Source organism: Macaca nemestrina, chromosome 8, assembly GCF_043159975.1.
Source record: "Macaca nemestrina isolate mMacNem1 chromosome 8, mMacNem.hap1, whole genome shotgun sequence".
Classification (NCBI taxonomy): domain Eukaryota; kingdom Metazoa; phylum Chordata; class Mammalia; order Primates; family Cercopithecidae; genus Macaca; species Macaca nemestrina.
In genome coordinates, this window is record NC_092132.1 from 94093557 (window position 1) to 94106336 (window position 12780).

Below are 12780 nucleotides of genomic sequence, written 5' to 3' on the forward strand. Positions count from 1 at the left end.
GGTGCCCCCAACTACGCCCAGCTAATTTTTTGTATATTTAGTAGAGACGGGGTTTCACCATGCTGACCGTCTTGAACTTCTGACCTCAAGTGATCCACCAGCATTGACCTCCCAAAGTGCTGGAATTACAAGTGTGAGCCACTGCACTCTGTCCTGGTACATACAAGATTCTTAAAGTATTTATTTCCTGACCGGGTGCAGTGGCTCATGCCTGTAATCCCAGCACTTTGGGAGGTTGAGGTGGGCGGATCACAAGGTCAAGAGATCGAGACCATTCTGGCTAAGATGGTGAAATCCTGTCTCTACTAAAAACACAAAAATTTAGCCAGGCATGGTGGCGGGTACCTGTAGTCCCAGCTATTTGAGAGGCTGAGGCAGGAGAATTGGCATGAACCCAGGAGGTGGAGCTTGCAGTGAGCCGAGATCTCGCCACTGCACTCCAGTCTGGGTGACAGAGCTAGACTCTGTCTCAAAAACAAAAACAACAACAACAACAACAACAAAACCCCTATTTATTTCCCTTCTTAGAGCAGGGTGTGGTGGTTTAAGCCTGTAATCTCAGCACTTTGGGAAGCCAAGACAGAAGGATTGCTTGAGTCCAGGAGTTCAGGATCAGCCTGGGTAACATAGCAAGACACCATCTTTACAAAACAACAGCAACAACAAAAAACTAGCTGGATGTGGTGGCATACACCAGTGGTTCCAGCTACCTGGGAGGCTGAGGAGGGATGATCACTTGAGCCCAGGAGGTTGAGGATACAGTGAGCCATGATGATGCCACGGCACTCCAGCCTGGATGACAGAGTGAGACTCTCTCAAAAAACAAATCAAAACAAAAAAAGCAAAACTATTTCCCTTAAATAATTTATTAATTTGTCATTTTATTTAAGTTTGAAAGAGTTTTACTGTCCTAAGTGCCTAAAGTTTATAATAGATATGCATTTTCCCGGTGTTTTTGGAAATAAAAGTTTTCTATGTGTCCTAGTCTGCTAGGACATATTCATTAATATCTTCAGAGTTTTTTTGTGATTTTCATACTTCAAACCCATGACCCCACTCGAGCAATGGATTATTTGGTTCACATCTGGTTATTGTGAAGCCTTGCCATTCAAGCCTGCATTGTAATATTTGTCTTATCCTCTCCATTCTCGCAACTCAACTAAAGTCAAGGATCAAGTCCTGCTAGTTTATTAGTGTATTAACTGGTACATATCAGGTACTGAATATATCTGTTGAGTAATGAATGGGTGGATGCCACTGCCCAAGTGTAGGCACTCATGCTAAATTATCTTCCAAGAGCCAACCCTCCTGTCCTACTTCAATGCACAAGTGGTGAAAAGAATTTATAGAATCAAAATTCTTTCACATCAAGACTTTTTGCTTTCTAAATGAAGCCTGAGTTCATCGCGATTTTTTGGGTTCTTCTCTTCTTCTTAAACCCACATCTAGCCAATGTCCTCTACCTGCTACATGGCTCTTTTAGTCTCACTGCCTCCTTCCTCAGTGGAGCCCATATTGGTCTCATTGTTAGTTTCTTACCAATGATCCTTCATGTTGCCACTGGAGTGATCGTTGTGATGTTATTTCCCATTGCCTGGAGACTGCGCTTAATTAATTTATGTGACTTTTAGGGTCCTAATTTTCTTTGCTGCCCACTCATCCCACCTCAGTTCCCACTAACATGTTCTCTGTGGATGTCCCCAATGAAGGAGGGGAGAAAAATGTACATTTCTGAAATACTGATCTATTTGTGGTGCCCATGCTTTAACATATATATATTTTTTCCATTTGCCTGAAATGCCTTTTCCCTGCTTGTTCTCCTGAAAGACATGGTCATCTTTTACAGCTCAAATGCTTTTCTCCATATAACATATATTAGTCTGCTCAGCACAATAACAGAATACAAGAGAATGGGTAACTTAAACAGTTTATTTTTTCACAGTTCTGGAGGCTGAAAGTCCACCATCAAAGTGTCATCAGGGATGGTTTCTTCCAAGTCCTTATTCTTTGGCTTGCTGATGGCCACCTTCTCCCTGTGTCCTCACATGGCCTTCGCTGTGTGAGCACACCTGGAGTCTCTTCCTCTTTTTACAAAGACACCAATGCTATTGGGTTGGAGCCCCACTCCCATGACCTCATTTAATCTTCATTACATCCTTAGAGGCCCTATGCCCAAATATAGTCACATGGAGGATTAGGGCTTCAACTTATGAATTTTGGGGGAACACAGTTCAGTCCATAAAATCAGGTCTCCCCTCATTGCCTGAGGCAGAACTGAGTGTGGCTTCTTTATTAGTTCATTCTGACACTGCTATAAAGAACTACCTGATACTGGGCAATTTATGAAGACAGTAGGTTTAACTGACTTACAGTTCCACAGGAAGCATGACTGGGAGGCCTCAGGAAGCTTACAATCATGGTGGAAGGGAAAGGGGAAGCAAGCACCTTCTTCACATGGCAGCAGGAGAGAGAGAGCAAATGGGGGAGGAACTGCCAAACACTATCAAACCATCAGATCTCCTGAGAACTCACTATCATGAGAAGAGCATAAGGGAAATCCACCCCCAAGATCCAATCACCTCCCACCAGGTCCCTCCCCCAACATTTGGAATTACAATTCAACATGAGATTGGGTGGAGACATAAAGCCAAACCATATCAACTTCCCTTCTGCTCTCCTTGGGATTCCTAAAGACCTTCATTATCTAATGGCTTATAGCCGTGATTTATTGGCCTTTCTACCAAATTGTAAAGCCAGAGAGACCCTGGTTTGCTTGCTTTCATCTTTGAAACTTAATAAATATCTGTTAAATACATATTATTTTATAACAACTTGGGTGACAAATAATAAAAATACTTATTAGTTGAATTTACATTTATGCTTATTGAGAAGATTTTCCAAATATGTAATTTTATTCATTTGATTTTAATTCCCCTTCCTTTAGAAATTAACTCTTTCAGACTCTAGGTCCATGTTCAATATTTTTTAACACCTACAGAACTGTTTATTAGTTTGGATACTGGATGAATCAAGCTCATTAAGTTCTGGGGGAAAATATTAAGAAAAATCATGTAGGCTTTGAAGTTTCTTTTGCCTTCTAGGTGTGTGCTTACAGAATAGAGCATTTCATCAAACCACGTTATTGATTGGCTTTGTTGCTATCCGCTTCAATTCCCACTCTTCTTTCCTTTGCCTCCTCTTTCAGATAAACAAGCTGGAGGCACGCCTGAGGCAGGCAGGGTGTACAGATGTTAAAGGAGTTCCAAGGAAGGCTGAGGAGCGCTGGATGAAAGAAGACTGCACTCACTGCATCTGTGAGGTTTGTGCTGCTTTTCCCCTCCAGCTCCCCCCATTTCACTTCTCCTAGCCAGCCACTTGAAGCATAATTGAAAAATTCAAAAGGAGAAAAAAAAAACTTTATATCAATAGATTCTAGGTATATTTTTAAGATCAAGGTACTGGTGTGAAATTTTGAGGTTTTTGCTTACTGATAAAAAAGTATAGCCACAATCTTATGAGCACTTGCCAGAGACAACGAGCTTTTTCCATGTTCACTGATGGACAAAGGAGCTGAGGCTAAGGAAGTTTATGTCAACAAGTAAACTGAGCCAGCCTGGGACTTGAGTTCATCTCATTATTCTGCAGTCAGGCTCACTATAAACACTGTGGGCACTTGGTAAACTACCCAATTTTACGGAAAAATAAAAAAGTGTTGTCATGGTGTCCACCAAAACAAAAAAACATGCTCTATATTTGTTATTTAGTTTGCTTTTTGAACAGAGCTGATTCTTTCCAGCCATCTAGAAATGTATGAACTTCCTCAGCTAATCCTACCATATGGTACGATACGGTAGGTAACATTTTATAGGGCAGCCTTGCTCTTCGCGCTGCAAATGTGTGGAAAGAAAGATTGAATAGAAACCATGCAAAAATGAGCTTATGCTATGAACAATTTTTATTGTATGGAGACAGTCAGCTTATTAGATTATGTATTATAAGAAATATTTATTTGTCTTTTAAGTACTTTGACTATAAAAAACATGGAGGTGATATGTGCATGTTGCCTTTCAGAGTGGCCAGGTCACCTGTGTGGTGGAGATTTGTCCGCCGGCTCCCTGTCCCAGTCCTGAATTGGTAAAAGGAACCTGCTGTCCAGTTTGCAGAGACTGAGGAATGCCAACTGATTCCCCAGAGAAACGCTAATAAAAGTGTTGTGCTCTTGAGCCCTGAATGGGAAATTTCTCAGGAAGAGACACTTAGGACTTTGGCACTTTTAACTTGTAGTCACATCATTGATATGGAAACCACTGACTTAAGCAACTTACTTCATTTAATCTTACATATACTGAAGATCTTTTATTTTGTTCATTTTCTAACACATCTTGAAATAATTCAAAACTAAAAGCAATAAAGTGCATAGGAAATATTTTATCATAAGAAATATTTCTTACTGTAAGCTGTCAGTTTTACATACCGCATCTGGAAATAAAAAGAATACCATGGAATATTTAAAAAATATACGAGTATTGTGGAAAATCTCTAATTTTGGAATTTAGAGAGGTCTCCAGGTTTCATAATCTGCAGGAATTTTAAAATAATGAGTTTCACACTTACGAAAACATCTGGAAGGGTCTATGATACTTTCATGACAATGTTGTGATGCTGTTCTCCCCACTGACCCCCCTCTCTCAGATCTACAACCTAGACAATTGTCAGATTTTGCTGGGAAGGCATTTATCTTAACCTTCCTTAGTCTCTTAAGTCCTGGGACATAAGGAAAAAGTCAGTAAAGGAATATCATTATTTTAGGGAACTTGTTAGTTCTGCATGTGGCTGAAAAATGCAAACTCTCTGAAAGAAAGAGACTAAAGCAGAATTGCTCAATGTCTGCCTTCCTCTTACTTGTCATTGTTACCATTCCTGAGATGTCAAAATTGAAATAGAGCCAAGCCTGAAATTCAGGAGCAATCTGAATTTACTATAAGCAGACTTGAAAGTGTTTCTGACTTTTACAAAAGGTGTTGCTGTAGGGTTCTTCTAATTTGGGCACTCTCTTACAGCATTTGACACAGAACCCCATAGACAAGTGTATTTATACTCAGAATTGAGTATTAAGTAATTTAGGTGATTTTCACTTCATATTAGATCAGAGCCTTTAAAATCTGATATAAAAATATGTACTCATATGTGGGGTTGATAGATCTTTTTAAAGAATACTTTGTGCCAAGGCTTTTTTTTTTTTTTGAGACAAGGTCTCACTCTGTCACCCAGGCTAGAGTGCAGTGCAGTGGTGCCATCACAGCTCACTGCAGCCTCCACCTCCTGGGCTCAAGCAATAGTCTCATCTCAGCCTCTTGAGTGGGTGGCGCGACAGGTGCATGCCACCATGTCCAGCTAATTTTTTTTTTTAATTTTGTAGAAATAGGGTTTCACTGTGTTCTCCAGGCTGATCTCAAACTTCTGGCTTCAAGCAATCGTCCCTCCTCAGCCTCCCAAAGCACTGGAATTACAAGCATAAGCAACCATGACAGCCAAACCCTTTGAGGAAATATTTCATGTAGTGTGCTGCCAAGAGAGGGCCTCAAAGACACAGCGCTACTGTTTTTCAATTACAAAATAAACTTTTAAAAATAGGCATCGTTTCCCAATATTTAGAGTTCTTTTGTAAAATGCAGTATTAGTTTTAGAGAAAATATTCTGGTAGCTTTTTTTATCGTGAGTGAGGAAAGATGTTTCTGGAGTTTGTAGTATATTTGTTTTTAAATGTGTTAGTGATTCCCAAGATCCAAATTAATTTTTACTAAAAAAGTTTAAAAGGATACATCCTAATATGCCATAACAGTTTTATATTTCATGGCCTTTAAAAATCCAAAACAATTTTTTATTATACTAAGTTTTAAAAGATAAAACCTAACAAATCTCAGATGCTTGACATTTGGTGGCCTTTTAAGACCCACCATGGTGAAATGCAGCTAAATCTTCTGAATGTAAGTGTAATGCGTTCCTCAGAAACAGTCACAGTAAGCTTACCTGCAGATGAGAGTAACAAATGACAATTGTGAATGAACTTGGTCAAGTTTAGGTTTCTCATAATATTCATTTGCTGTTGTTCATCTTACTGCCATTTAAACAAGACCTATGTGATTGCTGATTTTATTTTTTACACACTAACCACACATTAACTTGGATGTCACGTGGTTAATATGACTGGCTCATATAACATAAACAGATATTAAAATAACAGAATGAAATTATCATTTAAAATGGAACTGGATTGACTACATGAGGATTTTAAAAACTGTTTGTCGATTGACAAGGTAACTTGAAAATTCAGCCAACTTTATAGACATCATTATAATTCAGTCATATAAATTGCTTTTTACTTTGTACATTTTATTGTATAACACTTGTTTGTCTATGTTTTTAATATTGTTTTTATTCTTGAAAATAATATTGCAAATGGTAAAAATTTCAAATATTTCCCAAGGATATATACCCTGTCCTTCATTTCTCCAGTCTAAGTGCAATGACTATTTTTAATTTTAGGATGTGTGCCTGTGTGTGTGTATGTGTGTGCATGTGCCTTTGTGTGTGTGTAGTAGAAATTTCCATTTTTCAGATTTTAAAAGAAAGTATCACATCAAAAATAAATGAGCTGGGTAAAACCTACGTAAGCTGATAAGACTTACACACGTGAAGTGGTAATGATATTTTGAGAGAAAAGAAACTAAGTCAAGTTAGAGGAGAACTTGGATTTTTAGAAATTTAGAATCGTTTAGAAGTGGAAAGTATCAAGTAATCTGTTTTTTGGAAAAACATGTGAAAGAAACAACACGACTTGCTGTCAGGGCATGGAATATGTGATTGACAATGTGATACCATTTGCCCACAAAAGAAAGAAAAAATGTATAAAGGTAAAACACATGAACTGGATGTACAAGTGACTCTGAAGGGCAGAGCATGGAGGCAGAGCTAAAGGAGCAGGCTGGAGCCACACAGGTCTATGCTGATGAATCTGGAGAACATTCCAATTTGATCCTGGTAATGAACCAAGCACAATGAAGACAAGGAGCTCTAGTGCCCAGTGTTAAATCAAAGCCCAGACACTAGAAGCGCAAAGAGCCTGCAAGACTACGTTTTATGTTTTAAACCCACGCCCCAAATTTCTAATGACATGGAAAACTGAACTAACCAGAATCCTGTTCTGTTTCAGGTTTCTAAAATGCTGAACAAAATATGATACAGAACATGAAATATGTAATTGAATATGAGAGGAAAAAAACACAGAAAGTCTCTGAGTTTTACAACGGAAGGAACCTAAATCAAGAGATACAAAAGGCAAGCCAGGGACAAAATAAAGTCAGATATAGGTAGGGCCTGGTAAAGTTGAGGCTGGCGTTTTAAATTCACACTCGGGATTAGATGGTGCAGCCTGGGGCCAGGACAATGCTATGAGCATAAACCAAGTTGCTTCCTTAGGACGTCCTTCCCATGGAGGATGCCTGGAAAATCTGGTCTCCAATCCAGGGATGCTGCAGAGAAGGTCCTTTCTATTCCCAGCTTGGGATGGAAGAAACTCTTATCCCATGCCCTGTGGAGGTCTGCAGTTAAATTGACACTAGCCTTAAGGTTTGGAAATCCCAAGCTAGGAAACGGATGTAAACAGTTGCCCTGTCCCAATAAAGAAATCACAAACCATATGAGGAAACGGCTCATCACACAGATTAGTGAAAAAATCACAACAAATAGGATTATTAGCACCCCAAGGATTTAAGATAGTAAAAAATTCTGAAGGATACTAAGAGAAGGAATGGAACTGGTGGAAAATAGGAAACATTTTGAAAAACTGACCCTGTGTTGCACTTTATATTTTAACAAATTTCAGCGATCGAGTGTTATTTTACACTGTATATTACTTCATAACAAATACACTCAAAATAGAAAACTAATAATTAACAAAATGATAGTATATGCATATACTTTCATCAAAAAATAGATTAGGATGGAAATTATAAAATATTTAGACTGAACCCAAAACTAAAATGTATCTCAAAACTTGTGGAAAGCAGTTATAATTGTGAAGTATAATTGAGTGATGAGCATTAATTCACTTTGTTCACATCTGAATGATTTCTACTTTTAGCCTCTGCAGTTCTCTCTGACCACAAGTAAGCACAGAACACTTAATACACAGGTCTCTGATGCATAGGCCGCGTCACTGTAGGCATTTGGGGTGGAAGGGAGTAATGGAAAATATGAGAAAAAAGCTTGAATCTTAGAACATTTTGGGAAGAAAGTGACAGTCCTTTAGTCACTGTTCCCCTCTGCACTAGCAGTGGAGGGTTATAAAAATACCCAGTGGGGAAAAAACACCTAAGTGGAGTCTTCCAGGTGATGACTGCTTAGGAATCACCCATCTATTAAGATATCACCACTACTGGGAATGACAAGCATTTGAAATGGTACCTTTATAAAAAGAGAGCATGAGGTTGGGCACAGTGGTTCACACCTGTAATCCCAACACTTTGGGAGGCCGAGGAAGGTGGATCACCTGAGGTCAGGAGTTTGAGACCAGCCTGGCCAACATGGCAAAGTCCCGTCTCTACTAAAATTACAAAAATTAGCCAGGCATGGTGGAGCACACATGTAATCCCAGCTACCTGGGAGGCTGAGACAGGAGAATCACTTGAACTCAGGAGGCAGAGGTTGCAGTGAGCCGAGATTGTGCCACTACACTCCAACCTGAGTGACAGAGTAAGACTCCTAAAAAAATAAAAGGCCAGGCACGGGGGCTCATGCCTGTAATTCCAGCACTTTGGGAGGCCGAGGCGGGAGGATCATCAGGTCAGGCGATTGAGACCACTCTGGCTAACACGGTGAAACCCCGTCTCTACTAAAAAAATATAAAAAATTAGCCGGGCGTGGTGGTGGGTACCTATAGTCCCAGCTACTCCGAAGGCTGAGGCAGGAGAATGGCGTGAACGCAGGAGGTGGAGCTTGCAGTGAGCCGAGATTGCGCCACTGCACTCCAACCTGGGTGACAGAGAGAGACTCCGTTTTTTTTTTTTTTTTTTTTTTTTAAAAAAAGCATAATGATGACCAAAATGTATAGTGCTTATTTTATAACCAGTATGTGTAGTCACGGCCTTGTGGCATGGGACCATATGATAAAAGTCAGTTATATGCCTTGAAAAAAAGCAACACTGCTTCTTAGAGTACTGAATATCATGTTGTCTCAGATGTTAAGCAGCAGAAAATGTAAAGGATGTGCTCCTAACTTCTCAAAGGATTTGAAGTTTAAATGAAAATAGAAGAGTCATGCAAACCAACTTATTTGACTGATATTGTCACAGAAGCAATGTTTCTTTGAAATATACATATACACAGTGTATATGTGTATCATGTACATATATATATTTGTATATGCTTGTGTATATGCTTGTATATATTTATCTGTGTATATATATAGTCCCAGAGTCTTGTCTGACCTTTCTCCTACCTCCACTCAAACTACATTTCTTTTCATTTTTTAAATTTATTTATTTTATTTTTTTTTGAGGCACTGTCACCCAGACTGGAGTGCAGGGGCATGATCTTGGCTCAAAGCAACCTTCACCCCCCTGGTTCAAGCGATTCTCCTGCCTCAGATTCCCAAGTAATTGGGATTACAGGCACGCACCAAAAAGTCCAGCTAATTTTTGTATTTTTAGTAGAGACAGTGTTTCACCATGTTGGCAGGCTGGTCTCGAACTCTCGACCTCAAAGGTCTTGCCTGCCTCGGCCTCCCAAAGTGCTAGGATTACAGGCATGAGCCGCTGTCCCTGGTGACAGACTACGTATTTTTAATGCATAAATTATACAAGACAAAACTTCAAAAGCAAATTCTAAACAACATTTGGTTAAGATCCTTCTTCACTCTTCTCCTGTGACAAAGTATGGTTATGATTTCTTCACTCAATTAAAATAATTCAGATTAGAAAATCCAGGCATCTGGATCTCCAGGAATTCTTTATTTTGTCTTTATTTTTATAAAGAACACTGTTTACATTAGTTGCTGCAAATGGTTCCAAATACTTTCATAGTTATTATAACTGGGTTTAATTATTTTTATATGAAAACAGGGCCAGTAAGGAAACAAATTCTGAGGAGTAGATTCTTTGGTTTCTTTATTGTGACTGATGGCATGTTAAAAAATTTAAAGCAGTTTGGGTTGCAAGAATCAGATTTCTCCCCATTCACTTTGAATACATGCCTCTTTTAATGGAATGCACTATCTTCTCATTTCCCTCATGTTAAAATCCTTCATTTGGTTTCTGGAAAACTGACATTTATGAATTATTTAAAGTTTCTTTTGCTTTCTCATCCATTCTTCTTAAAAACAGTTCATATTTGCATAGGTTAACTAAAATCATTTCTCTTGATGAATATACATGCATTATAGTAGGCTATGGAAAAGATACAAATTATGTTTTTGTTCAAAGAATTCCCACGGTATCACTGAGTTTTCTGCAATCTTGAAGAGGAAATTTGATAAATAATGTATTCATTTATTTAATCACTTCTTATTTGTAAGTGATGAAGGCCACAATAGAGTATTTTGGTCTTCTAAATTGATTTCGTTGGACTAAATGGATGTTAAATTTATTAATTAGACACATAAAATATGTATATCCTGAAAGTGTTTAATGTATAAACTAGTTTTCTTGACTACAGATGAAAGATTCATGTGTTCTTCTTGTCACTGCTGGATATTCCTGTGTGAGCAAAAGGAAGAAATCAGCATGAAATATGAACCAGAGTCTTTTTGTATCACGATGCTGTAATGGCTCTTTTACACAATTACCTTTAGGCAATAAGATAGACTGTTTTTTTCTTTCTTCCTTTTCTTTTTGCTTTAAAATTGAAATATGTGTGCACTATGAGATCCAAGAATGGTAACGCATCTTAAGAAGAAGCAATTTACTGAAGCACAGTTGGAAGCCATGTGTCATTACATTAACAGCTAGGAAATTACAGGAGCCAGCACACCACACTGGCATCCGGGTTGCCGTTGGCAGTCCAAAATGGAGTGGCTTGACTTCCAAAAACCTGAGCTGACCTTTAAATATGAAGTCATGCTGACTCAAAGCCCCAGACGGTGTTCCAAGTAGCAAGATGCTCTACGGGTAGCAGCAACAGTGGTAGTTTCAAAACCAACTATAATTTTAGGAGGCCACCCACAACACTTTCACCATCTTCAAATAATTTTTGCAAAGAAAATGACACTAGAACAACCAGACAAAAAATAAAGACCTCTGTTACAGCCATTTAAATAGTATAATCATGAAATATCTCAATTGCAAAAGCAGAAAAGTGGTATCTTGTTGATGTAGGACTACAAAGAAGCTACACAGTTTTCGGTTTCCAAAGACGGGGATTAGGAACGTAAGTGAGCTTGTTTCTTTTTGATGGTATCAACAAACCATCAGATTTGCCCTCACCCTTCCCCACCCCCACACCAAAACACATGCAAATCTCAGGCCTACAACAAACACACTGGCACAAAATCCTAAATTACCTGTGGTGTAGAAAGGCCAGGACAGATAATGGTTATGTCTGGGAGTATCACAGAGCTCAGGGGGCTGCCCCTTTTCCAAAGTAGAGACTGGGCATGGACATTGGGCTTTTCATGCTTGACCGTGTACTGAGGTGGAACAGAAATCCAGTCTATACTTGAGGTTAGTTATCAACAAACATTAAAAATAGAAGCAAGCAAGGGGAATCAATATTCAATAACTAATAACCCAATAATCAGAGTGAAAATTTGTAGGGAAAGATAAATGCATATAGTATATGTGTTATCTTCTACGTCAACATGACACCACTTTTCTGCTTTTGCAGTTGAGATATTTGAAAAAATCCACCATTGACTTGTTAAGCTTTTATAGCAGCTATTTGCATTCTCAAAACACATTTTTAATATTCTTTTGTGCAAGGAAAGTTGAGACAGATGTTAAAGTATCCTAGTTGTAGAGTAAAAGCAGAGTCTACTTTATAAAAATATAGTTTAAAGTTCATTCACTTTATTGTATAACATCAAAAACAAAATATGTTCAAGACTTCCTGTAACAGTAAAGCAAAGCAAAAATATCACAGTTTTTTAGCTATAATATGAAGCAGCACTAGTATACTATATACACTTGGTAGGAATAAATTTTGTGAAAATGTACTCTTTCATGCTTAGGGAGCTGATTGAGAGAAATATATTCACTTTAAAGTTAGTCTGAAAATCTGATCAAAAGGCAGAAATTGCTGTGTGCAATGGTTCATGCCTGTAATCCCAGCATCTTGGGAGGCTGAGGCAGGTGGATCACCTGAGGTCAGAAGATCGAGACCAGCCAGGCCAACATGGTGAAACCCTGTCTGGGATTACAGGTATGAGCCACCGTGCCCAGCCCAGTTACCTATATTTTTTTTTGACGATTTTTGCATCTATGTTCATGAGGAATATTGACCTGTAGTTTTATTTTCTTGTGGTGTCTTCATAAAGCTTTAATATCAGGATCAAACTGGCCTTGAAAAATGGGTTTGAAAATATTGCCTCTTCTTAACTTTTTTGGGAAAGGTTTGAAAAAGCCTGAGAGTTCTTCTGGAAATGTTTGGTAGAATTCGGCTGGGCTTAAGATATTCTATTTTGTTGTGATTAAATCTTGGTAGGTTGTATGTGTCTATGAATGTATCCATTCCTCCTAGGTTATCCTATTTGTTAGCATAAAATTGTCCATAGTAGATTCGTATGAT

At 38.5% G+C, this 12780-nt stretch overlaps 1 protein-coding gene across 8 annotated transcripts in view; it reads left to right on the forward strand.

Annotated features, from left to right (window-relative positions):
* LOC105495658 (peroxidasin like) overlaps positions 1 to 6368 on the forward strand; it is a 507670-nt gene extending 501302 nt beyond the window's left edge. For 5 of the 8 annotated variants that reach the window (XM_071068251.1, XM_071068252.1, XM_071068256.1 and 2 more), the window contains 2 exons: positions 3206 to 3319; positions 4072 to 6362. In XM_071068251.1, coding sequence (XP_070924352.1) covers positions 3206 to 3319; positions 4072 to 4170 — 213 coding nt within the window. In that variant the 3' untranslated portion in view covers positions 4171 to 6362. Of the gene's footprint in view, positions 1 to 3205; positions 3320 to 4071 lie in introns of all 8 variants that reach the window. The other 3 variants (XM_071068254.1, XM_071068255.1, XM_071068250.1) reach the window with 3 other exon arrangements.
* Positions 6369 to 12780: the final 6412 nt, after the last annotated feature.